The 27,999-nt window shown below is 37.3% G+C and overlaps 2 protein-coding genes across 2 annotated transcripts in view; one reads left to right on the forward strand and one right to left on the reverse strand.

The window, feature by feature from the left end:
- Nucleotides 1–27,999, forward strand: part of nhej1 (nonhomologous end-joining factor 1) — a 217,776-nt gene that overhangs the window by 78,682 nt on the left and 111,095 nt on the right. The gene's annotated exons all lie outside the window — the stretch shown is intronic.
- Nucleotides 343–27,937, reverse strand: map3k20b (mitogen-activated protein kinase kinase kinase 20b). The gene is made up of 12 exons (XM_079628193.1): nucleotides 27,569–27,937; nucleotides 22,643–22,823; nucleotides 20,503–20,590; nucleotides 17,590–17,691; nucleotides 17,429–17,494; nucleotides 17,314–17,342; nucleotides 17,059–17,196; nucleotides 16,392–16,478; nucleotides 6,356–6,430; nucleotides 4,651–4,757; nucleotides 3,441–3,582; nucleotides 343–1,227 (listed from the first exon to the last, which is right to left on the reverse strand). The coding sequence occupies exons 1-12, from the start codon at nucleotides 27,637–27,639 to the stop codon at nucleotides 880–882; spliced, it is 1,434 nt and encodes a 477-aa protein (XP_079484319.1). The 5' UTR covers nucleotides 27,640–27,937; the 3' UTR covers nucleotides 343–879.

Below are 27,999 nucleotides of genomic sequence, written 5' to 3' on the forward strand. Positions count from 1 at the left end.
TTCTTAAATAGGTTGAAGCATTATTTTTATCCGTCACGTGATTTGATGTATCATTTATAGTCATACCACAAACAATGCAGGACAAGTTTAGAGCTGAAAATGAATACGTGGGGTTAGAGGTTTGTTCAAATCCATAAACCAGAAGTTTGAGCGCTAGTAATAGTCTTGCCTTAGCAAGAATTAAGCGGTTTTAGGATAAAAGCAGAAAGGCCGAAGACATAATTCCTTGATGGAAGTTTTGAAAGAACTCATGCGAGTGAATTATGTATTTTTTTTCCACTTACAGATTTTTAGGTAAATATTGGAAATGTTCCCTTGCAGTTTGACCCATTCACACAAGTTGTTCAGTATTTCCTTTATTTTATAAAAACGTCAGGGCTTTACAAAAACACAGCTTCAGAAATCCAATTAAATCTCACCCCACACTTTATAAATATTGTAAATGTTTCACAGGGGAAATCTCCGTATGATCTGGTGTTTCACTCAGAGGCAGAGGTAAATCCCTCCTACCGATGGTAAATCCTGCCATTTATGGGCATTTGTGAAGTACCCTGTATCTTTCCAATTACAATGCAGTATCATTCATCGTGTTTGAAATTTATCAAAGGGTATTTGTACTGGTTAGCCGGTATATTCAGAAAACAGCCCTACTGCTAACAGGGCAGTGTAATATTTGGCTCTGGATCAAATAATGCTTTTTTTTTTTTTTTGCACTGAAACATACCACACATGGGTGCAACAATCTTTTAAAATATTCAGCTCAATCTTTACACTTTAAACTTTTAATGACAACTGTTGGAAATTGATTCTCTCGATATTTGACCTTGGACCGGCTGTGACCCCATCTGACCCCACCCTATCGTACCGTGTGGCCCTCCACTAATCGCTGTCGTCGTCAGACCAGCCAAAGTCATCCATGGTGATGGCCATGTTCAGTTTGCGTCCCTCACGGACACTGCAGGACTTGGAGGAATTCTTCTTTGCTTGCATGTTCAACTGCATCCCTGATTGGCGGACGAGGTTACCGCTGGGAATGTTCATATCCAGGTCAAACACCCCCCCGAATCCTAGCATGAGCTTCTGTAGGCTGGCCTGGCCCAGATCCCCGTTATTGCAGGTTGATGAAATCTGACAGCTGACTTCCGAGCTATTGCTCTCCTCCATGTGAGCCTCATAGAAGGACTCGGCACTGAGAGTGGCCGCCAAGGGGGAAATATGTGAAAACAGCTGCAAAAAAAAAAAAAAAAAAAAAAAAAAACCTTGAGGTCAATTAAAAGTTTGTGGATGGTGGAAATGTGCTTGAAAACTTACATTTAGGTTCATGGGATACAGTGCTCATATCCTAGTGAAAAATAAAATATACTAAAATGTTTTTTAAATACATTTATTTTACACCAACTATAACTGCAAACACATTTATATGTATGTACTAAATGTAAATATCATGCAATTGTATTTTTAGTATACTAAATAGATATACTTAAAGTCTGCTAAATTGGAATAACTCATTTTGTAGTTAATGCGCTTTAGTTCTCCAGAAATAGTGCTGAGGTCCAACTAAAGATATACTTGATTGAGCTAAAGTGGAACTATTGCAAGTTTTCTGTAGGTAGGCCTACACTTTAAATATCTTGCATTTAAAGACTGATATTATACAGAGATCATATGATCCTTACTAATAGTGATATTAAAACATATTTTAGGCTTAATATTAAAATAAAATGTGCATTGTGCAATAAAGTACTCTAAATAAAGTTTAATTATAATATTTATCAGCAAGTCTCAAGCGATATGTCTGTAAATATGTTAATGGTTTGTGGTTTACTTATTATGAAATAAATATATATATTTTTTAATTTCACTACGGTATTATTTCATTTTTTCATGATAAAGATAAAAATAAAAATAAATAGTTTTAGAGATACTAGGGATACTCACAAACAGCATTTCTACCTGAAGAAATAATTTTGAACAGATAGTATAATATTAATGAAATATAAGGCTATTTAAGAGATTACACTTCCATGACGGTTTCTTATCACTCATAAGTACACTTTTAAAAATGTATTAATAATCTTCTGTCATGCTTTAAAGTAGTACACTTATTTTAATCTTGACTGAGCCTGGTTTCTCCCGAGGTTTTTTCCTCCATTCTGTCACCTGATGGAAGTTTGGTTCCTTGCCACTGTCACCCTTTTTTCATCTTTGTTGCCATTGGCTTTGGGCTTGCTTAGTTGGGGACATTACATTTAATATTCAACAATAATATTGATCTGCCTGCATTGACACCATTATATGAGAACTGAACTGAGCTGGGCGATGACATCACTGTTTTCCCCAGAGCAGCTATATATAAATGAACTAAATTAATAACTTTTTTCAACAAAAATGAAACATCACTGAACTTACTTAAGCTGGACTGTGACGCTATTTTCTTCTGGAAACAAACTTTGATGCATTATTTTGCTGTTATCTCTAAAGCTGCTTTGAAACATTCTGTATTGTAAAAAGCGCTATATAAATAAATGTGTTGACTAACATTCTAAAGCACATGCAAAGTACATGATTGTAATTTTAACTTTAATGTGTTATTCAATACTACATTTAAAGTTAATATGTTATATAGACCAAATTAGAAGTTCATCATTACTAATGTGCAATTACAAATAAATACATTAAAAGTGTCAATTGTATTGCCATTAACATGCAGTGTCTGTTTAAAGTATGCTAAAGTATGCTTCTTTCTCACAAGGGCATGATACTGTATTATGCAGATTATCTCTGTGCACATGACCTACTATGTCTGCCAAAATTTCCACAACACAGTGAAGGCACACTACCACTAATGCTGCACACAAAATAAAGTTTGAGTTTGGTTTTTAAACTCTTTAAACACCAAAACTCTTTGTTAAGGTTTCACTACTCCTTTGTGACTTTCTACATTTTAGGAGTCCTGCAGGTCATGTGAAAACAAGACAACGTCAGCAACTTACAGAGCATTGTATGGGGTATCATATAAAACTTCTGATTAAAATCATAGTGTGTACTGTGTAATTACTTCTTTCTCCTATCTCAGACAAATAAGTCACTCATAGGTGGATTTCCAGCAGAAAGTAAAACACCATGACACCATTTAAACATCCAGACCAGCAACTGGCCCAATCAATGGAGTTTTGGATCGGTTTATCGGTCCAATCACAGAAGAGGCGAGTTTGTGAATCCACATTATCATTATTTGTTTTCAATTTCTGACACACTTCATAAAAGTGTCCACTAGTGTCATCAAACAGAATTGTAATATAATAATGGTAATAATGAGGATTCTCAAACTCACCCCTTCTGAATTGCAAGATTATATACTATGTAGTAAATACAGTAGTATGCAGACGTACGGTTGCAGAATGAGTAGTTATTTTGCACACAGAATGGTGAAGACTTACAGGAGTGCAGGATCGGGATCTTTCCATGAGTCTGTTTTCCCACTCTGTCAGTCTTCTTTCTCTTTCCGCCAACTCTTGCTCCTTACAGCTCAACTCTCTCTCCAGCTGCTTCAAGCGTTCCAGCGTCTCCTCTATCTCACACCTTACAGACAGAAGACAGGAAGATTTAACAACACAATTAACCTATGTACAAACAAATGCTAAATAAGAATAGAGGATAATCATTTTGTTATTACACCAAAATGCATATTTGACCTAAAAAAACAAAATTTTCTGCAATTTCTCTCTGTGCCAGTAGGTGGTACTGTACGCTAAACAATCAAAATCCCCACACAAAGTCTTTAGTGTGGCTATTTATAAACCGGTATGTGAAGGAAGGCCAGAATGCCCCCCCCCCCCCCCCCCCCCCCCTCACCCCTCTGCCCTCAAAAGCCATATCAGCCCCTGCCAAAACCTCTCCACACACACTCTCAAAACCTTCCTCCTGCTAGAATTGATTTCTCTACCACTCTCATGAGGAGCGTTTCCAGAATGTGTCACCCTCCCTCTTCCTCCCCACTCCTGCTCCTCGCTCTCTGTTTCCATTGCTCTCAGTTCATTTCTCCCTTCATGCACTGCAGCTCTGCTGAAGTCCAGCACTCATTGTGTTTGTTTCCTCCATTTGTGTCTTTATCTTGCAACTTGTCCCTCTAAAGAAACAAAACCTAGTCCTGCTACTTACAGATGTTTAAAAGAAAGTGCAAAGTTCAACACAAGTTAAAATTCACAGAAAATCATTTCTATAATTTCAGAATTATACAAGCTTCATATTTCTGCTTTTAAACTCCAAAATCATCAGTGTAAATAAACACTTGCTTTGCAAGGTTTTACAAATCAATGGATGGATTGAAATAATTTCTTATACAGGTAATGGCCTAACCTGTTTTTCATTTTTGTAGGTTGTGTAAAATTGGCTATTGATTGTTATATGTGCCCAAAGTATACACTTTTTACAGTTAGGCTGTGAGTCCATGTGAATCACACTTGTGTCATGTGCAACTATTTTTTTGTAACATCATTTGCGAAAATTAATACAAAACCCTTTTGGCAACTTTTTAAAAATGTATTTGACATTGTGAACAAATAAAACAATTCTTAATGTTTACATTTTTAAATACTTTGATTTTATTTTATTGAACACTTTGAAAAAAAAGTTATGGACTGTACGTACCTCCACTCCGCTTTGTTATGTAAGAAGGAGTTGCACTGGTCTGGCAGTTTGCTGTCATTTTTCATGGTCTCTAGGGTGCTCAGGACCTGTTTGAACTGTGGCCTTTCCTGGAGATGACACAGCACATTTATTATGGTCATTCTTTAATTAGCACAATGTAAAACAGCAACTAACTCAAAGTATGTTTGTTTCCAAGCCTTATAATTATAAACTCATCCTGTCTCAAATTTTTGCTTATCTCTTAAAATCATAGCTCACTTGAGAACTTATTTAAAAAGGACCAATTAGACCTTTTTTTTTTACATTTTCAACTTTCTTTAGTGTGTAAGGTTACCGTTTGACCATGAAATAATGTCTGCAAAGTTACAAAGCACAAAGTCCCACCAAAGGAAGTTATTCTCTATATCAGTGCGCACTGTTTCTGAACTCCCTGAAATGCCTACATTGTGGTCTTGGGTTTCCTTTTGGGAACAAACATGTCATAATATTCCTCATTTAAATAAATCCTGCTCAAAGTGGCGGGGCCTGGTTGAGTTGCGCTAATAGTGTGTTAAAACTTGTGGTTATGGTAAGGGACGCGACATTTCCAAAATGGTTGACTAACACACTGGTTCAGCTGTACCCTGGAAATCCAGAGTTCTCACGAGAGCACAATTTGAATTTGCTCAGCGAGTCACTCTGGTGTCGAGTAATAATGCTCATTAAATATGCCCTTGTATCTGAGCTGCACCAATCACATCGGCTTATCTGGTATAGGCGGGCCAGAGGTGAGCTAAACAGATGACGACAGCGCTGTGACGTCGAAGTCATTAGTACACATTGCTATGGCTATGGATGAACACCAGTTGTTTGAAACGGCTTTGGGCGCTACAATGAAAGATTTAGACTTGCCTTTTTCTCTAAAAGAGGAACAGAAGACGGTGCTCGAATCGTTCCTTTGCAAGAAGGACGTTTTTGCTGTTTTGCCGACCGGATACGGCAAGAGTCTAATCTACCAGTTAGCTCCGCTGGTAGCTAAGCGTATGCGGCTTAGACAGTGTATTGTTGTGATTGGTCGTAGTTTTATCCAATGTGTGCAGTGAGATTTTCAAATGCATGCTTGGTGCCGCCCCTCGAGCTGGCCGATTTTCAATAGTCCACGCCAGACCATTAATCTTTCAGAATTAGGTCTGGATTTCCAGGCTAGTTCAGCTGCCCAATCAGAGCACATTGCTCAAAAGGAGAGGCTTCATAGAGACAGGAACTAAACAGAGCGTTACTGACAGACTGGGAAGAGAGGAGCTGCAACAACGTCAAATATGTGACAAATAATGCGTTTTATTAACATTTGAGCATGAAAACCTATTCTAGTAGACGCCAAAAACAAAATCAAGACTTTGTAAAAGAGCATCATATGGCCTCTTGTGTACACTGAATTTAGAATAAATTGCATAGTTTGCAACAACAGCAAAAAATCGCTATGAAACTGTTCACATAGAATCCAATTATTATTTTCACCTTTCCTTGAAAGAAATACACTAATTCTCCACTCTCTAAAAAAAGAACAACCTGCCTGATTCTTAGTGTTATTTTGGACTTGATGTTCCTCACTTGTCAGTCTCTTTGGATAAAAGCATCCGCTGAATGACTGACTATATTAACAGTTTCTAGTGATCATGAGCATCATACTGTATGAACTGAATTTCGTCTCAGTCCCACCAAGTACCTTGGGCTCTGCAATCCAGCAACATCTCATCAGGTCTGCAAAGCTGGCGGGACAGCTGCTGGGAATGGTCGGCCTCTGGAACACATAACCCACACAAATACCACAGACACATGCACACACATTAGAATCCATTTCAAAAACCCATTATAGCAGCCATTACATAAAATCCTAATTTTAGCACGAGTCCAGCTTAAGCTCCCAACACAACTGCAGCAAAGCGCTCCTCTGGGATAAGTTTACATCACAACTCAAATGAAGCGTATATCTCCATGTTCAAAGAGTCTGATATATCATAACTGGTATATAAGGATTAACAAAGAGCTTTTACATGGGCGCTGTTTACACTACGAAGTGATAAAATTGAGTTCACACTCAAGATAATGGAACTTTAAGAGCATGTGAGGAGAGATGCTGTAATGGAGACTTTTTTTGATAAGCCACACATGTAGGAATGTAATACTGTCCAACTGGCTCGTCCAATAGAAAAGCAGCTCTAGTAAACATATTGCACAAACTGTATGAGCACACACCACATAATCATGAGCCCACGAGAGAATGGAAACTGCTCCTTCCCTTTGGGAATTTAACATAAACCAAAATATCTTTTTATCCATCGTCTGACCTCTCCCACTGCCCTTCGCCAACATTTTCTCTTATAAGTACTTTCTCCCTTCCTCTCGGTCTCAGGCTGGGATGTTTATCTAAAAAGGTTTCCTGACTGTCCCCCTACAGCACTACAAGCACTGTGGTCTAACCTGATGGCATCACGGCAGAAACGCATAAAGAGAACTGCTATATATCTTATGCTAGCGCTCAATAAAAGTTGTAGGGGTTCTCAAACACGCACAGAGTGAAGCCTTTAGATCAGTTTGCTATAAATATCCAACTAAAGCAAGCGATGGAATCCATGATCGTACTGTTCCGTTACCCACAGGATGAACATAAAACATAACAGTTACAAAACGTTATCATTAGATGTGATCTAGATGCAAAGTTTGAAAACTTAATCAGCGTAATTAACCTTCTAAAATACATTCTTTAGGCCAAATTCTTGGAAGCATCACATATAGCATTTGAGGGGAATCGAACTGAAACCTTAATGCAAACACCTCCAAATGAAATTTCAAATGGATTCGATTGGAAGAGGTGGTGTAGACCTGAAATAATCTGATCTATAGGAAAAAATTAAGCATGTAAAACTTAAATTCAACCATTTTCTCAGTCGGATTCGAAAATACCTTTCACACAGCACGCAGTGCCATGACACACATGTTTACATATGTTTAGTTTTCATATGCTTATTTACATCTTACAAACTGGTCAGTGGAGGAGACTGAATGTTTAGTAAATATTTGCTAAAAAAGCTCTTCTGACACCCCTCCAAATCCTTGAATTCATGTGTTTCAATCACTTTCATGGCCACAGTTGTATAAAATGAAGCACCTGGGCATGCAGACGCTTCTACAAACATCTGTGAAAGATTGTTTCGCTCTCAGTAGCTCAGTGAATTCAAGCGTGGTACCGTGATAGGTTGCCACCTGTGCAATAAGTCTATTCGTTAAAGTTTCCTCACTATTAAATATTCCACGGTCAACTGTTAGTGGCATTATAACAAAGTAGAAGCAATTGGGAACAACAGCAATGAAGCCATGAAGTGGTAGGCCGCGTAAAATCACAGCGGGTCAGCGCATGCTGAGGCGCGCAGAAGTCAACAACTTTCTGCAGAGTCAACAGCTACAGACCACCAAACTTCGTGTGGTCTTCAGAATAGCTCAAGAACAGTGCGTAGAGAGCTTCATGGAGTGGGTTTCCATGGCCGAGCAGCTGCATCCAAACCTTACATCACCAAGTGCAAAGCAAAGCATGGGATGCAGTGGTGTAAAGCACGCCGACACTGGACTCTAGAGCAGTGGAGACGTGTTCGAGTGACGAATCACGCTTCTCTGTCTGGCAATCCGAGAATCACACTTCTCTGTCTGGCAATCCAATGGACGAGTCTTGGATTGGCGGTTTCCAGGAGAACGGTACTTGCCTGACTACTGTAGTGGCTATTTTATGATATTCACTGATCTTTAGTAAAATATAGATGATTCAAAGAATGTCACATGTGTGACTCTCACTTGTTAGTGTGAGAAGATTCTGTTTATGTACCTGGGAAGGCAGAAGGGAGAGACACTCCAGAGAACAGACGAACGAGGACCTCTGACCTAGATGTCAGAAGGCCATTTGGTGAAGGAGGGCTTAGGAGTTGGCTCTAGTGACGAATCGAAACTAGTGTTATGGCTTCCTTGTCTATGGAAAACCACTGGATGGAAAACTACTGTGGGAGGAGGGCTCTGAAGAAGAAGACCTTGAATCTTAGATAAAAGCTGGTTCAGTCTGTCTGGGGGTGTGTCACTCTTCTGCACAGGGTAACAGCTGTGTATTAGACTGCTCCTTCTTGCAAGAATAAATACTTTAATTTTATAATTTGACTCTGAGTCTCCCTTACGCAGTGATGTTTGTTCGATGAATTTTTGCCACAACAATTTGGTGTCAGAAGTGGGATTCCTTGGACGATGCCTCCTGGACCTGAGATCGGACGGTGTTTGGCCACCTGGACTGAGTAAGTTCCAGCTCTACCTCGTAAACTTGAGAGAGAGAGGCCGGCCGATGTCAGAGCCCCGGGGGGGTCGACCACTGGAATCAAAGAACTCAGGTGGCTCCGAACAACATATCTCTGGGTAAGGTATAATTCAATTAAGTTTAATTGGGGGAAGAGTGAAATTGAACCATATGGGCTGAGAACTGTTTTCTGTGGTACGTAATCTGAAATTAATTGAGATCTACGTACAGATCAAGATATTTCAAGCAGATACGAGGAAAATAATCTGAAATTAATTGAGGTCTGTGACAGAACAAGATATTTCAAGCAGATAAATAATCTGGAATTAATTGAGATCTACGGACAGATCAAGATATTTCAAGCAGATAAATAATCTGGAATTAATTGAGAACTGTGACAGACCAAGACATTTCATACAGATAGGTAACCTGGAAATTAATTGTTCCACCACGGAGCAAAGTATTTTTGGGTGCTGAGGCTAATTAGGGGGAGCCAAGAAAGTCGTAACAGATTTTTTGGTAAACCGTAATTAGGAGGACACTAATAGTGTAACCCGTCCGACTGGGTTAAAAGAAAGGTCGGGTTTGTCGGGGACGCTTGACAAATAAAGAGAACGCGCGTAAAAGAGAAATCCACAGAAAGCAGATAAGCGGCCAATATGGCGAAGTCTCAAAAGCAAGCTTGCGAAATTTGGTACACTGGTGTTTTGTCAAATGAGATAAAATTAAGGGCAGAAATGTATGATATTGAGCACCACAAGATTCAAGATGGTGCGGGAATCAGTTGAACAGGGCAGTGAGAAACAAAGGTTGTTGTGTCTGCGTTCAACGTGTGTAAAAGTGAAAAAAAACAATGAGGTGTTGGCTTAAAGCAGATAAAAGAGAACGGAATCGATGTAGAATGTATTTCCGTATAGTAAGATTGAATATAACGGATAAAAGGGTTTTTATTTTTCATCCATTAGATGGATGCATGACATTAGATGTCAGAAGATTTTGTTTGTAACAAAAGTTGAAGTAGCAAGCAGCAATAAGGCTGTCTTTGTGAAGGATTGAGATTTGAGTAATATGATATTTTGGTTTCTGTAAAAACAGTAAGTAGGATAAGTGGGACAGAGACAGTAATGATAATACTTGTTGAATCTGCAGACTAACCATTTTGAGAAGAAAACAACTGTAGAAAATGTATGTTATGAAAATAACATTTCTGATCAAATTTATGGAACTATATATGAACGGCTGTTAAGTCAGATTAAGAAATGGTATGAAAAGTGAGGTTCAGATTAAAATAATAAGGTATTGAGTATTAACAGGGATTAACATGAAATAAAGATAATTAATGTTTCATTTAGCAAAATGGGGAACAATTCTATATTTTAATGGTAAAATAAAGAGTGAAATTATGTTTATTTTTGGTTTGACAACCATTGTCTTTTGAACCTAAAGACTCCAGCTGGGAGTACAGCAACAGCGCGTGCTTATTCAGCCCGGCTTCTGGGTGTTAAATGTGTACTTGCTATTGTAATCAGTGTTGTTGATGATAATAACGAATTAGAGAAATGTAAAGACATATTTTGGAATTCAATAATGTAAAATGTCGGATATTTTGTTGATATTAAGTCATTGAGGGGAAAAAAGACATAGTCTGTTTTATAAAGGACATTATGGGTCGGGGATAATTTCCCTGGACAAGTGTTAAAGTTAAACAGAAACTTTGTGAAGCCGCTTAGAAACAATTTATACATTTGTGCAGTTTATGGAAATGAATGTTCTGCCAATAATGATGAAGATTATGATTTGGCTAGTGTGATAGAATCCGCCACTGGTGGACTGTCAAAGAATAGAGAGAACTGCTTATCAGCTCTGTTTACAAACTGATTGGAACACACTGCTTCAAGGGTGTCAGTAAGTTGGTGCTGCTAGAAAGCTCAAGGTGATCGAACTATAGGCAAGGGGACAGAGAGTGTTTTAATTGTGGTCAGCTGCATTTAGCAGTAACTGTAAATGCCCACTCAGAAAGGTAGAAAAGAAAGTTGATGGAATGTGAAAGTGACGTGTATTAATGTGGGTTTGAAAGTAGAACAGGATTTGAAGACGATATTAAAGTTTTCGTCTGAGAAAGAACTAAGTAGATTGAAAGAGAAAAGAAAGTTGATAGATGGAAGTCGTAAGTAGATTGAAAGAGAAAAGAAAGTTGAAAGATTTAAGTTGTAAGGAAATCCTTTTAAAAGGAAAGAACTAAAGTACCAGTAGATGTAAATTGCAGATAAGCAAAATATTTGTAAAAGTAAAGGTAACTAAAAATATGATTGTCTTATAATGAAACGCTTAAAAAAAAAAGGTTTTGGAAGATCCTAATTGTAGATTGGTAAACCCCTAGAAGAGAAAATATGGAAAATATTGTCAGATAAAGTTGTAATTGAAAACCTGACAACTAAAATGTAGATGTTTTAATGAAACGTTATTGAGAAATAGAATAACTATTTGTTGCTAAATGTAAAAATGTAGAAAGGGATCTGATTAAACAAACAGCTTGGTAGTGTTGACCATGAAGCAGCTAGAAGATGTTTTGGTTTCAAAAGATAAGATTGGGACTTGGCTGAAACTGACTCAATATGAGTGGAAATTTGTAATGTCTAAATTCCCTGATGTATGGGCAAAAGACAACTATAAAATTATTCTTTGATTGAAAAGCGTATGTAATTTCTGGCAAAGATGCCTTAAGCTGCCAGAATTAAAAGATAAAGTAGAGAATGTTTAGTATGACAAAAAAGTGTACCAAGTCCTGAAGGCCTCAGAGTCTCTGTCTCATTCAATGTCAGAAGGCTGTTATCTTAGCCTGTCATGACAATAAGCTATTTAGTAAAGCACAGTGTTTCAGTTGAAAATTATAGACACAGATGTTAAAAGAAATCATGTTAAAGGAAATAATTGCCATTCAGAGGGCAATTAGTACTTAAATATTTTAGATTATTGTAATGGTTCTAATTTGAGTTAAACATTTGTATATTAACATTTGTGAACTATTAAGGGTTCTAGACTATGATTAATTAAGTTTCAGTCTTAGGAGGCTGTTTGAAAATATTATTTGTGTAAGAGAGACGGCTGAGTGGAGGAAGGGATTTGGTACTCTGTTTGTCTTTCTGTTATCAGGCCTGGTAAGGCAAGCTTAAACAAAATAATGATAATGAACCAAAACAACGCAGTTGACTTTTCTAAAGACAAATGAATAATGAACATTTGAAACGGTTTGAAGAGGCCATGTAAAATTATATAAAAGCTACAGAAAAATGTGAAGTTTAAATCTTATTTAAACCTTAAATATTATACTTTTAGAGTTAATATAAAAAAAGAGCGAACATTGTAAATGAGCAGTTAACATGCTGTATGTGTGTCTAGCATGAGTGTGTGTGATGGTGACAGCACTTTATGTCTTGTAGGTGTTAAGTGTAGGGCAGCTATTCCGCCTGAATAGTGAGTATATTGTGTCTTTAACCTCTGGAGAGTGTTTTTTTTTCATTACAGATGAGTTAAGGCAAGTGACAAATTTTAAAGGAGGCAAATGCTGAGTGAATCTGATGAGAAGATGATAGAGAACATGGGACTTTATTTGAGTTGATTGGTCATCACGCTCCGTCTGGTAGTAATTACTTTTGTCATTTATGATGTGGATTTGAATTACTTTTGGATAAGTTTAGGTATTTATATAAATTGGAATTGTGGAGTTGTACAGTTATAGATTTGACGGCAACAACAAAGGGACACATTGGCTAAGTCAATATAAAATTATGCAGAGAGCCATATATGATTATCGTAAACAAGAGGAGAATGTTTTTTTTGTTTTGTTTTTTGACTGACATTGACCAAGTCTGTACAGCACGACCTGACCTGATAAACTATTGATGACTTTAAAATGGTTGAAGAGGACTGAGTTGCGAGACAAAATAACAGACCTGAAAAAAGCAGGATACGCAGTGAGACTGAGGGCCGTTGCCCTTCAAATACTTCGATAAGAAAATGAAATTGTGGCTTTAAGTGAAGAATGTAATATTTTTGTTTCAGAGACAGAGAAAGATGTCTGGAGGAAATTTGTCTGAAAACACTATGTTAAATGTTATGTTAAATTGATGATCGAGTTGTGTCGACCATCAAAAGGGGGATGGTATAACAATTGCCAAATATGGTTTATTTAGGGGTAATTGGGTAAAAGCCCTGAAAGAAGCCATTCTTCTGCCTAACAAAATTGCTGTCTGGATTGTTTCAACAGGAAACGCCAGGACATCGAAGGCCGTGGAAACTACGTACTTTACTATCTGACGATAACCTCGAAAATTTGTTTTGCTTTACAGAGAGCATGCAGGATTGGGAGACAGGGCAAAATGTGCCCAATGAAATAATGGCAGAGCATAACTTTAAAATTTTCCTGTTGCAGAATGTCAGGATGGATTGCATCGAGCTGAACTGATTCTGCTTCCAAATGTATGAATATTGACTTGTGAACGATATGTGTTTTTCAGGGGAAAAGGACTCTGACTTTATTAAGAAATTTCTAATGATAATATGTTTCAATTTGTAAACAGATGGTGAAAATTCCACAGGTCACACCAAAAGGGACGAGGGAAAGACAAGCAGTCACTAACAAAATACTTAAAGTCTCCATTCACAGGTGACAGCAAGCAGGAAGTGGTTCATTCCGGTGGGGGTGTGGTTGTGATCTCAGGAGATCAGTGTGACACCTGGGTCCAAGCCGCTCACCTACACCAACAGGCCGCAACCATCCCATTAGTCCATGGGGCGAGAGGATGTTGGCCAACTAATGAATTAAGAATGTGGTTTTGTGATGATTTTGAGGATTTTATCTGATTATATTAAAATAGGGTTTAGTATTGATATTGGTATATGACAAATGATTTGATTGGTTACTGATTCATTAGAAAATATTTAAGGCAAATGTTTTGAGGAAGAGAAGATCTATTAATTCATGTAAATTATGGGGATTATTATTGAAGCTTATTAAGTAGAACCACTGCCTGATTTAATTAAAGGTAAAAGAACAAAATATGGTTAGGGAAATGGATATGGGGAAATTGTTGAATGTGCAGGAGTTATGATTGTATGTGTTATTCTGATAATTTTGTTATTCATGGGTGAATGTGAGAAAACTGGAATGTCTGTTCAATTGAAAATGACAGTCTATCTGGATGATGATGATGGTGAACAAAATTATGCAGATGATTCAAGTAGAGATTACAGTTAAATGTGTTGATGTTTTCTTTTTCTTTCTGAGAACGATTGATATGTAAAGAGGGTTAAAAGTAGCAGTCATCCGTGTTACGAGATGGCGTACAAGGACAGGGTTTGAAACTGAGGGATTTTTTTATTTTTTTATTTTTATTTATTCATTTATTTATTATCTGTTTGTTTTCCTACTGTGCTATAATCTTTTTCCTTACTAGTGTGACTGCGGTAGTGAGCCCGGCATTAGTAAATTGTTTACTTGCTTGCTAAATAATTAATGGGGCTTTCCCCCACAAAAAACAGCCTTATGCTTCTTCATTCTAAACTTTTTCTTCACAGGTTCAAGGAGACTGATCTTTTAGGATGGTGATGTAATGACTTGAACTTGCATTTTATTATTATTGTTATTATTATTATTATGTTTGATTAATAATGATAAAAAGTGAGGAGTGTAGTGGCTATTTTATGATATTCACTGATCTTTAGTAAAATATAGATGATTCAAAGAATGTCACATGTGTGACTCTCACTTGTTAGTGTGAGAAGATTCTGTTTATGTACCTGGGAAGGCAGAAGGGAGAGACACTCCAGAGAACAGACGAACGAGGACCTCTGACCTAGATGTCAGAAGGCCATTTGGTGAAGGAGGGCTTAGGAGTTGGCTCTAGTGACGAATCGAAACTAGTGTTATGGCTTCCTTGTCTATGGAAAACCACTGGATGGAAAACTACTGTGGGAGGAGGGCTCTGAAGAAGAAGACCTTGAATCTTAGATAAAAGCTGGTTCAGTCTGTCTGGGGGTGTGTCACTCTTCTGCACAGGGTAACAGCTGTGTATTAGACTGCTCCTTCTTGCAAGAATAAATACTTTAATTTTATAATTTGACTCTGAGTCTCCCTTACGCAGTGATGTTTGTTCGATGAATTTTTGCCACAACACTACATTGTGCCAAGTGTAAAGTTGGAGGAGGGGGAATTATGGTGTGGGGTTGTTTTTTCAGGGGTTGGGCGTGGCCCCTAAGTTCCAGTGAAAGGAACTCTTAATATTTAGTATTGAAAAGTATTGCTTAAAGTAGTTCAGTCTAATTAAGGCCCGGATCACACCTAACGCGTTTTTCAGGTTCGAAAACGCGAGGTGCACAGCACTGCTAAAAAAATACCCGATCACACCTGAAATAGCAGTTCGCTGTGGTTTTTATGTTGCTAAGCAACCACCGAGTCAGCTGTCAGTCTAATAGCGAGTGCGCGTGCAAAAAAAAACGTTGGTTTGTTGTCAAGTAAACTATCACATTGTAAACTCGTAAAATCGTAGAGCTCTGGGTAACCCGAAACAGCCACCACAAGTTTCTCCTCCATCATAGTCCGTGGACGTTAAAGCAACTGTAAACTTCTGTCACGACCACAAACGGAAGGCCCGCCTCTCCATTCATTCGATTGGACAGTGGAAAAAAACGCGATGACGTCGGGCGCTTTTTCCGCTCGGAGTTGATTTTTTTTCAACTTCAAAAACGTGAGGCGCAGCAGGCGCATAAACAGCGCGCAGAACGCTCACTGCCATAGGAAAACAATTGAAAAAAGGCGCCCCTCACTGCAAAAAACGCGTTAGGTGTGATCCGGGCCTAAGGTGGACTATTTTGTACAACATTTATGTGTTATGAATTTTTATGCTCTCTGAGAATTGTGTCATTAGCTTAGCAGCATGCTAATGACAAACTCTAAAAAAAATCTACTGTTAGCAAAACTATTTGCTGACTGTCTGTATTCTGTAATGGTCACTTTGGAGTACATACCGTGTTTTAAATGGATCTGAGAGTACCAGACTCCTATTTGTAGTTGATTGCATGATCAAATCAGGCAAAACGTGATACATAAAAAACAAGGGAGATGTGTGAATTACGGCTCAAATTCTGAGTTCTGTGCACACAGATTTCACATGGGCCTGTTTATGAGGTTCTATTCTAGTTAGGATGCAGCTGTCTATGTAGGGCAGAGGGCAGTTCACTAGGTCTTGGAACAAAGCCAAGGAAAGAGTCTTCCAGGACATCAACAATGCATGACATGGACATATATTCATGGGAAAACTTTAACAGTAATATAACTACACTAACATTGTAAACATTGATTCATGTGGTTATTTTACAGTATTGACATTCCTCTCTTAAGAACACTGAGGGATTGTGGGATACTGTGCAGTACCTCATGTTTTTCCACCACCAACCAGGCCACCTGCAAACCCTCAAAACCTTTAAATGGCACTTCTCTGGTCAGCATCTCCCACAGAACCTGCAAGACCAACCACAAATCAGACAATAAATGTCCATACGTCCTGCCATTGCTCTCTGCAAGGAAAACAAAACAAAAAGCTGGCATATTCCACAACACAAGCATATATGGGGTGAACAACACTTGGAATGGAGGATATGCAGACTGTGCTTGAAATAATTAATTTAGACAGTCAAACATACAGCCTTGTGTATATATCCTTGCACGAACAATCATTTAAATAAGTTGAATGACTTTTGACTGATTCTAATCCTAAAATACAATATATGCTATATAATATAGAGTTATATAGAGTAGGTTTTTTTTTTTGTCCTTTTCAGCTACACATGTGGACATTTTATGCTTTCAGTATATATGGAAAAGTATATATTTATTTTTTAAACAAAAATGTAATGTATTCTTGTAATGGGAATAGTCGAATTTTCAGCATCATTACTCCAGTCTTCAGTGTCACATGATCCTTCAGAAAGCATTATAATATGCTGATTTTCACTGTTGAAAACAGTTTAATATTTATTTTGCTTAATATTTTTGTGGAATCACACACTCATTCATGTACAGTATAAATATGAGTACTGACCACGCCGTATGAGTAGGTGTCACAGGTTTCTGAGACGGGTAGACTCTGGATCACTTCAGGGGCCATCCAAGGGAATGTCCCCACAAGAGACATGTGTGTTGTGTGAGAAACCAACTTAGATGCTCCAAAATCACAGATCTGATACAGACAAAATGTATTATGCTGGGACAGTCACATTGATATTTTGGGCAGAGTTTAAATCTTAGGTTTTATATATAAATATAAAGGAATGTGAAATAAAAACAGGAAACACACCTTTAATACATTGTCTGCTGTTAACACAACTAATAGAGAGAAAAGAAAATAGTCATTGGTATGTAATAATCATGTTTTGCTTGTGAAATTGCTCACAGCACAGCTAAAAACGAACCGTTTCTTGACTTCAAGTCCCTATGAATGACTTTCACAGGGGCCTCAGCATGTAAATAATGCATTCCTACAGGGAAACAAATCACAGAATCAGCCATTAGCTCATAAGGAAAATGTGACTGAGATCATTACATAAACACATGTATTCATACAGACGCATACCTTTAGCAATTTCCATCGCCCAGGTCATTACTTGACCCATATCCATCTCCTCACTGTCAGCACTGGACAAATATTCATACAATGATCCTCTGCTGGCATATTCTACAACACAAACACACATAACATATTACATATCATCACACGTGTCAACTTAATGTTGTGGAGATGATATATATTGCAGGTGAAAGCTAAATAATTCTATTGTTATATAGATCATAAAGTTGTTTCACATGTTTCACAGTAAATTTTGAATTGGTGTATGCTCACTAAGGCTGCATTTATTTGATCGAAAATACAGTAATATTCTGAAATATTTTTCTTCATTTTATTATATTTTAAATAAAAAATAGATATTTTATATATTTATTCTGTGATGGCAAAGCTGAATTTCTGTCTTCAGTGTCGCATGCTTTTTTCAGAAATCTTGAATTTGATTTGCTGCTTAAGACACATTTCTTATTATTATGATCTATGTTGAAAAAAGTTGCACAGCTTAATATTGTTGGGGAAACCGTGGTACATTTTTTTTCAGAATTCTTTGATGAATAGAAAGTTAAAAAACACAGGATTTATTTGAAATAGAAATCTTTTGTAACATTATAAACGTATTTACTGTCACTTTAAAATCTTTTCAATTTAATGCATTCTTGCTCAATAAAAGTAATAATTTCTTTAAAAACAAACTGACCCCAAACTTTTTGAACGCTAGTGTATTTATGAATGTGTATTGCTTGCTTGTCATTAGCTATGTATCCTATCCAACCACCAATTTGTATGCGCATTTTGAGATATTGCATAAAAATATGCCGGATGGAAAACGGCATGATGCACATAAATTCTGAAAAATGTGCATAAAAATGTATGTGCTCGGCTCAATTGAGGTGGATACATTTTTTATCTGATAAGAAGACATCCACATAAACTATGATGGAGACACATTTAACGAATAAATCCCTTGATGATGCGCAACAAAAAACTTGTGCAAATTTGTGACAATTTTATTGCACAGCATCTCAAATGTTGGTTTTATCATACTCGCCTGAGCCAAAGCCTGTCATTAAAATGATTTAGAAGCGTCTCATATGATTGTGTTCACAAACACCAGGTATCCGAATGCAAGACACCATTAATTGCATTTTGTAATTTATAATGTAGGAAAAAAAGAGCGCCAGTTTCTTCCACGATTGCAGAAACGTCCATTATTATTACAGATATTTTGCGCCAATTTCCTGATTATGTTCTCTTGAACACGTGGGTTGAAAAATGCTGCTTTATTAGCAAATGTTTTATGCAATATTCCAATTTTGCGAATAAGTTAAATTCGCAACTTTGGATGGAAACTAATTTTACATATAGAGAAGATACGAGGAGTGAGAGAGGCAGGCTGAACAAGCAAACATCTTGTCTGATGTCGAGATGTCAATCAACACATGAGATCATCTATCACCAACCCTCGAGTGAAGTCAAACACAGCTTAGCACACTCAGGGTTTCCCATTTACACACACACACACACACATGGAGCGAATGCTGGCAGCAGGAGTTAGAGGATGACAGCATGCACAAACGTTAGATTTACTGAATACCCAGCTGACCAAGCGCTCTGAAGAGCCGCTGAAAGACATGCTCTCGAGAAATGATTAGGCCACATAAATCTGCTCATAAGCACTTTTACATCCCTGAAGACAAAGATCACAATAGGATGTTTAAAAAAATGGCAAGACAACTGTGTAAGCGTGCAAGTGTGCGTGTGTCCTCTTGATGAACTCTCCTCACACTCAGATTACACACAAAGCACGGCAGTATTACATTTTTGGGATATCATAGCATCCCTTACGAAAGACTAATCACAAAGGAGATCTCTATAATATCTTATCTATATCTCGAAGACAGCAATGAGATGAAATGGAGAACAAATGGAGACGACTTCTTACAAATCTTGCCGCTCACAAAAGTTGTAGACAAGATCTCAACGATAACTCAGAGACATACACTAGCAGTCAAATGTTTGGAATAAATACCTTTTTTAAATTTTTTTTATGTTTTTGAAAGAAGTCTCACCAGCTCACCAAGGCTGAATTTATCAGATCAAAAATACAGTAAAACAGTAATATTGTATTACTACTATATTAAAACTCCTGTTTTCTAATTTAATATATTTTCAAATGCAATTTCTTCCTTCATTACTCCTGTCTTCAGTGTCACATGATCCTTCAGAAATCATTCTGATATGATGATTTAGAGCTCAATTATTATTGGTGCTCAATTATTGATAATGGCTCTCATTATTATCAATGTTAAAAACTATTTTTGCTTCTTAAAATTTTGGTGAATACTTGTTTTCAGGATTCTTTGACGAATATAAAGCAGAATTGAATTGAATGATGAATATAACATTTTTTTTTTAACACTACAAATTTATTTACTGTCACTTAAATCAATTTAATGCATCCATGTTGAATAGAAGTTTTAATTTCTATTTTTTGTTTTTTAAAGGTCTTACTTACCCCAAACTTTTAAAAGGTAGTGTATCACGGCTTCTACTAAAAATATGAGGCAGCACAACGGTTTTCAACATTGATAATAATAATAAATGTTTCTTGGGCAGCAAATTATCACATTAGAAAGATGATTTCTGAAGGATCATGTGACACTGACGACTGGAGTAATGATGCTGAAAATTCAGTTTTGCCATCTAAGGAATAAATTAAATTTTGAAATATATTCAAATAGAAAACACTTATTTCAATTGTAATATGACTTCACAATATAACAGTTTTTGATAAAATAAATGACACTTTCAAAAACATTGTAAAACAATTGTCATATGAGCATTTTAAGTGGAACCTCTGAGCAATAAAACATTTGTTGGTGAAACGGGTTTGGTTGTGAAACTGAAACATTGAATTATTACCTGTGACAATGCCATAGTTGGGTGTTTCCAGCATGGCTCCGTAGAACTGAATAATATTTTTGTGGCTCAGGACACTCAGAATCTCAGCCTGGATGAGGTGAAGGAAAAGAAACACACAGATGCAGAGGTGAAAGTCACCAGACTGCGGTCAGACACTGAGGCTCAAATGAGTGCTGCATCAATGTCATAAAACTATTTTTTCATTACAGTATGTCGAGGTCAAATATTACACTAGAAATGTACGTGAACATGGAGCCATTAGCAGTATTGTGGGACATGTCCGCTGGGACTCGAACTGAATGGCATCAGCCAGGAAAGCTGCTAAACTCCAGTAAACAGTGGAACAGACTCTGGCAGTGCTGCTGAGCATGCATTAATACTGACAGTAACACACACCGCCTGCAAACCCACATTAAGATGCTACATTTTACACTTACAGTATATCAAATTGACTTTAGACAAAGAGAAATAGAGAAAGGCGGGGGAGAGATGAAGGGGGAAAAAAGAGAGACGGTCATGGAAAACTGTAGATCCTTACACTCCCCCGTCTCAAGCAAATAAACAAGTCTGATGGATAGATGGAAGACAGGAAATGATGTAACAATGGCTACATTCACACAGGCGTCCAAATTCCTGAACATTTAGATTATGTACTCAATTTGATGAAGAATTTAGTTCTTGACCAATGTATCTTCTGTATACATGATGCTAGTGTAACATGAGGCCAGCTAGTAAGATCTGTGTGAGTAAACCTCACTCCCCTGGCCTCAAAAGGCGCACTAGCGACTAACACTAGTGGCTGCAGTCTTTAGTGTCCTTCTTAGTGCGCCCGCCTCCCATGCCGGAAACGCAGGTTCGAATCCCGCTCGGAGCGGTGTGAGTAGAACCGGAGGGGTTACATTACCATGTAAGAAACTCAATGCATACAGTATTTCCATCTGGTATTGTTCGCCTATTGTTTCATGTATAGTGAGTATTCGGACATGTGTGAGTATTCTGTTGTATAGTACGCACATTTTCACTTTCAAAACAAACTGAACTGTGCTTGAACACAATGGACTTTATGCACAGCTGCACTACTTCCTGAACTTTAGCCAGCTCCTTTGTTTCCTGTCTGCCATTATTGGACAAACTGATTAATCCAGATGTGCCTGACCAACAACAATAATCAGACACACCTGGATTAATCAGTTTGTCCTATAATGGCAGACAGGAAACAAAGGAGCTGGCTAAAGTTCAGGAAGTAGTGCAGCTGTGCATAAAGTCCATTGACCCTTCGCAGGGAGCTTGATTGAAAGGTGATCTGACCAATCACACTTCGCCTTTGTCCGACAAAGTAGTCAGGAGAGTTAGTAGATTAACATGGGAGGATTCTAACTTGAAAAACGGAGTGTACTGACGTCTTTCTGCGGTTAAAACAACGTTCCTTCTGATGTTCATTCATGTTTATTTGATGCTATAAATTAACTAGAAGGAAGAGATGATCGGTTCACGAGCAGCTTTAAATGATGCTCTACAGCGATCTGACAGACACATTAAAGAGCCACAAAACGGTATTTATTGTTTAAATTTCTTTACCGAAAAGTAACCAGGTCTGTCCTGTCTGTCAGCGTGTTGTCAGTGTCCTCTCTGCTCCGCGATGTAATTCTCACTGCGTGAGAACATGGTGTGGCGTGAGAGCGGCGTAGCTTGTCGGGCATAGCGACAGTAACTAAGGGGGGCGGGTCTTTGCGAACGGTCAATTGCGTTTAGCACTTCAAATAGGCCTGGCAACTGTATCCTGATGCTGTGTGTGAATGTTGCTGATAACAGGCTGTAGCTCTCTATATACAGTTTACCCACATACATACAGTATACACATGTAAAACGATTTATATAGCACATCTCAATTGCTTGATTGTTTTTATTGTCACAAAATGTCAACTATATTATCGCTCAGCTCTAATTTGCTAAATAACTTAACTATAAGGCAGAAGATTTGATAATATTATAAACATTAACATCATAATTTTCTTTAAAGCTGCTTTGAAACGATGTGTATTGTGTAAAGCGCTATACAAATACAATTGACTTGAGTTGGGTAATTTGAGCTCCAATAAAAATAAGAAGCTAAAATATCAATAACTTCATCTGAACTAACCTCATCGTCAATTTTCAGCAGTTTTTTGACAGCCACTTCTTTGTCCTGTGAGATCCAGTGTGCCCGATACACGCTCCCAAAACTCCCACCTCCGCAGTTCTCATGAAAGCGGATGTCATCAAAGCGGATCTGAACGAAGCTAGCACTGAGGGACGACATCTCATACTGACATTCACTGTGGCTGTAGGAAGAGAGAGACAGACAAATATAAAGACGATAAAAAGCTACTATTCAAGTTTTGACAAAAAAACAACATCAATTCAGAGAGAATAATAATACTTTCACACAGAAAAAAAATTCTGCAAAATCAAAACTATAGATTTGGTCTTTAATTAAACAACATCCAGAGTGAACCATTTTATTCAGTTTGCAATGTTCCTTTTTGCTGATCTGGATTTGTTCTCCTGGAGTTTTTATTTACTCTTCCAAGTTTTTGTTTAGTTTTGTTGATACAAACCTCTTGTATGAGCGGGCCTTACAGGAACCCTATACTGAAAAGGCCAGCATAAACCAGCATGAATTCCATAATGGTTTATGCTGGTCAGAGCAGGTGGATCAGGATAGTCAGGCTACACTCAAGCAAAAATGAGCTGGTGTAGCAGATCCAACCGCACTCCGGCTTCCCATGCTGGTGACCAGCATACCATGTTGGGCCCAGCATGCAAAACATACCTCATGCTGGTGATCACAACTGTCCTAGCTACAGTGATCAATAAGTGTGTCAATACATATTATGTACATTATATGAAGACTGCTTATTTCTTAAATAATAATAAAAAAAAACTAATAAAAATGTCAAAGTCAAAAGAACATTTTAAAATTACTACACATAAAATTAAAACTGAAAATACAAAAATCCAATTCAAAATATTAATAAATACTAAATACCAAGTTCTATCATGAAACTTTGGATGTTCACATCACATCTGCAGCCAATGAGCTGGCTGCTCAACATTTAAATAGCTCAAAAATCAAATTTAGCAATGCTCTGAAACTCTGAACTGAAAGCTGGAGAAGACAGGAAGTTCAGCACTTGTTTATGTGTTTGTTTGCACAGTTGTAGCCATAAAGAACTAGGGAGCAAACAAAAAATGGATATGGATATGTATAACTGGTATGTTGCTTGTCCAGAACTTTCTGTCACAATGTTGGAGTGGGCCTGCTCATTTTTCCACGTCTCTATTTCAGAGGGCTGATATTTCTGTATTTAAAATCCTTTTTTTATATTGATTTTATATAATATTCAAATTTTCTGTGATTTTGAATTTGGGGTTTTCATAAGCTGTAAGCCATAATCATCAAAATTATAACAAATAAAAGCTTGAAATATCTCACTTTGCATGTAATGAGTTTGTTTCACCTTTTAAGTTGAATTACCAAAATAAATGAACTTTTGCTGCACGCTTTCAGAGTTCTTCTGAAACCCTCCAACTTCCCCAGCTCCACCTGTATATATCGGGTAATTATTTTTATATATGCTATTTGTGCTGAAGCCTTATGTCTTTCAAGCTCACAGTAGCGTATCGGTGTATGTATTTCAGTAGCAAGTTCCTGTACTTGCTATAAAAATAAATAAATACTGTAATATAAGAATTTGAGTTAGCATAAATCAACGAAGCTGTTTGTTGGGTTTTCCTGTTCGATGTATAATGGCAGCCGATGTAGTCACACCCCCCCAAAAAAACCAAGGGGAGTATTACTGGTGTATTTTATGTCGTAGAATAAAACGTTAAAATATCTTAAGCTTAAGCACATACTTTATTTCAGGCATTTAAACAAGAATCCAAAAAACCCACTGACTTGAGGACGATGGAACCAGAAGTGTAATAATGCTAACATGCTCACATAACTGCAGGATGACTTGGCTTGATTCAGTTCTTCAGTGTTTTCTGCTACGTCTGCAAATGGACTCCTGCCACTTTTGTCTACACTACTTTACAGGCTTTATGAGAACACAAGAATAGACAGAATAATTTGGATTACTGTTAAAATAGAGATTAGGAATTGCTGTTTACACAAAGTAAAAAACATCCTACAAATATACACCAGAAGAATATAATAATAATAAATAGGGGAAATGTAACCATCTGACTATAATTTTGAACTATAATCCATAATCAAATTTAGCAATGCTCTGAAACTCTGAACTGAAAGCTGGAGAAGACAGGAAGTTCAGCACTTGTTTATGTGTTTGTTTGCACAGTTGTAGCCATAAAGAACTAGGGAGCAAACAAAAAAATGGATATATATGGATAGGTATAACTGGTATGTTGCTTGTCCAGAACTTTCTGTCACAATGTTGGAGTGGGCCTGATAATTTTTCCACGATTTCCCATGTCTCTATGATATTCCGATATGACTGGGGGCCATACAGGGTTTCGACTGCTCTATTATATTCTGAGGTCATGAACATTACAATCAATGGAAGTGTGTGGGATTTTTCCTGTATCACTATTCACCAAGCAAAACTTGCAAGTCTGATTGCTTATATATATATATATACACACACACGCTAACATGAACTGTTCAAAAATTTTCTTTATAACACCATTAAGGTTCTAAACACCACTTTCAAAATGTGGTTCTTTATGAAAAGCGTATAAAAGGTGTTGTATTGTGCACCAAAAAGGCTTCTATTTAGGGCTGGGCGATATGGCCAAAAAAAAATATCACGATATTTTTTTTTATATCAGTCGATATCGATAATTATCGATACATGTCAAATCTTTATTTATTTCAAGTTTAAAGACAGATTTGTACTCCTAAGTGAAAGCTGTAGAAACCAGAGCATTGTGTTTTTAAACTACTCTTTATTGTCAGAAAATATCATGACAAACACTTGACAAACAGGTGAACATTTCACAAATCCGAGGTAACGTTAGAACATTAAAATATTTGACATTTTTACTTAACAAAATAAATATCTTTATTTCAGTAGTATTAGCTTGAGTTAGGATGCAGATTTACTTTATACAATTTATGTTCATTAACAAAAACAGTAACATCTGTTAAAAAAAAGTAACAACATTATTTTTATTTGGTAAAATGTAATATTCTTTAGTTTTATTAAAATTAACCATTGGTCATCCAGCATCATGCATTTAGATCATGATAACCACAGATAAAATGTAACTTTATGGTTTCTATTGTAACTTTATGGTTTCTATGTGAGAAACGTCACATATTGTGACGTTTCTATGGTATTTATGAAAACCAGTAGCCTAACTACATTATTAAAAACTGTAATTATATTCCATTAGTCCTTTAATACATTGTCTACATTAATAATATTATACAATTCAATATATATATATATCCCACATTTCATGGTGCAGTTAATATTACTAGGCTAACGTTACAGTAACGTTAAATCCGTGGTGAATGATGGGAATGTGTAGACGGGAAAGCTTCTGACTGTATCGTTGCGCACTGTGTTCTCCTGTTCGTCAGCGCGGTCTCATCTGCCTTTAAACTGGTTTAAATCACTGAGACATTTGTGTTCCTCGCTGAATTCAAGCGCTCTCACTGGATCTAGTGACCGAGACCGATCAGAGTAAACGCGTCTGCTCGAGTGAGCTCGCGCTCGCGCTGCCGTTTGGACTTTGAGCCGAGCGGATAAACGGTCCGTGTGGCGCGCGCGGTTCAAATGAGATTCGTTCCGCTTTTGGCGCAAAAAAAATTATCGAACATTTATCGAGCTCTTGATATCGTTTTATCGAGAAAAATTATATCGCGATAATTATCGTTATCGTTTTATCGCCCAGCCCTACTTCTATTGTTACAAGAACCCTAATCCGGTACTGATTAGAACCATTTTTATTAAGAGTATAGGCCTATTATTATTTTTGCAGTTGACTTAAAAAGTCCTGCAATTTTTTTATAAGTAAAAATTTCCTTGTAGTCTCTCAGTGGGGTTATAAAAGCTACGTGTGTACAAAAAAAAGAAAAAAATGTTGTTTGAAATCATTATAAATCCCACTGCAGGATTCTGCTGTTGCTGCTTGAGCTGTCATGTCAAATAACCATAAAGTGTCCTGCAACAGTTTGCAACACACACCGGCTCAATGTGTTTGTATTTAATCGTTTGTCCAAACCCAGGAGTGCACATGTACATTAATGTTCAGGGAATCAAACTTTCCCACCAGCCTTCATGTTTTCTTTCACCTCTAATGTAGTAAACTCTGATGTAGTTGTAGTTAGTGGAAATGGGGGTCTGGTTTCTTATGCATTACTAGTACATGCGTCACTCTTCCCTGAAATCTATGACCTAACCTCAGATTGGTTTCCCCGGTGTAGAGAGAGCAAGCTATATACCGCATATACCCGTCCCGCACACAGTCTATCACTTAAAGAGCGCCCAGTCGCTAAAAACAACCCGCATATCATCTCTGTGGCCCCTGGCTGTGACATCAGGGGCCAACAGAAGGCAAGTGTGTCACACGTTCGACTATTCTTAACTAGAAACAGCTCATTCATACCCCTGACTTGATTTATTGCCAAAAACAACATCCTAATGTTTAAAATAGTAATTGTGCAAAGAAATAGATACTTTCAGATAAAACATTCATTTATAGTATTTCATCGTCTGTGTCCATATGCATTTGTTCTGTGTGAAACAATTTGTAAATGTTGTTGTTGTTGTTCTTAAGTTTATTAGCCAACTTTTAATTCATGGTCACTTAATGTTACTTTGGAAGAGTTTGGAATACTTTAAAATCATTCTGGAGACTTTTTGGAATATTTGTGGAGATTTTGGAAAGCAAAAACATAGGCAAAGTGACAGACATTATGTCACACTCTCCTGAAGTCGTCAAACACGAGATCAGCTGCAAAGTTAAAACTCTTTCCAACAATGTTACAATTATTTTTAACACATACATAGCATAACGTGTATTATGATTCAAATGTAAAAGCGTGCTTTCCTACCTGTTAGTCGTGTTTTCCTTGCGGTCCGGTGAAACGCGCTGGCCTGTCGCTCTCTGAACAATCCCAGTCATAAGATAATATGCGGAGCCTCATTGTCTCGTGTTACTGCACTTCCATAAGAGGACACTCGCTTTGGACCGGTGGACAAATTATGAATCCTACTACGGTAAAGGATTGGCTTCTGAATATTAACTACGACTAAAAGACTTTACGTGGTAAACACCTAATTAATATTCATGAGTCGAACTCTGCGATTCGTTTATTCGTCAGATTAGCGCCCACCCACTGTTACTTCAGCCAATGACGTGATAGTCAGTCGTCTCGTCACGTTACCTAATTAATATGCATTAAACGTGCTTTGACCATAGTAGAATTCGTCAGTTCTTGAGCATAGATATAACGGTGTCACAAATTTACTGACAATAGCGCCT

Source organism: Phoxinus phoxinus (assembly GCF_949152265.1).
Source record: "Phoxinus phoxinus genome assembly, chromosome: 11".
NCBI classification, from domain to species: domain Eukaryota; kingdom Metazoa; phylum Chordata; class Actinopteri; order Cypriniformes; family Leuciscidae; genus Phoxinus; species Phoxinus phoxinus.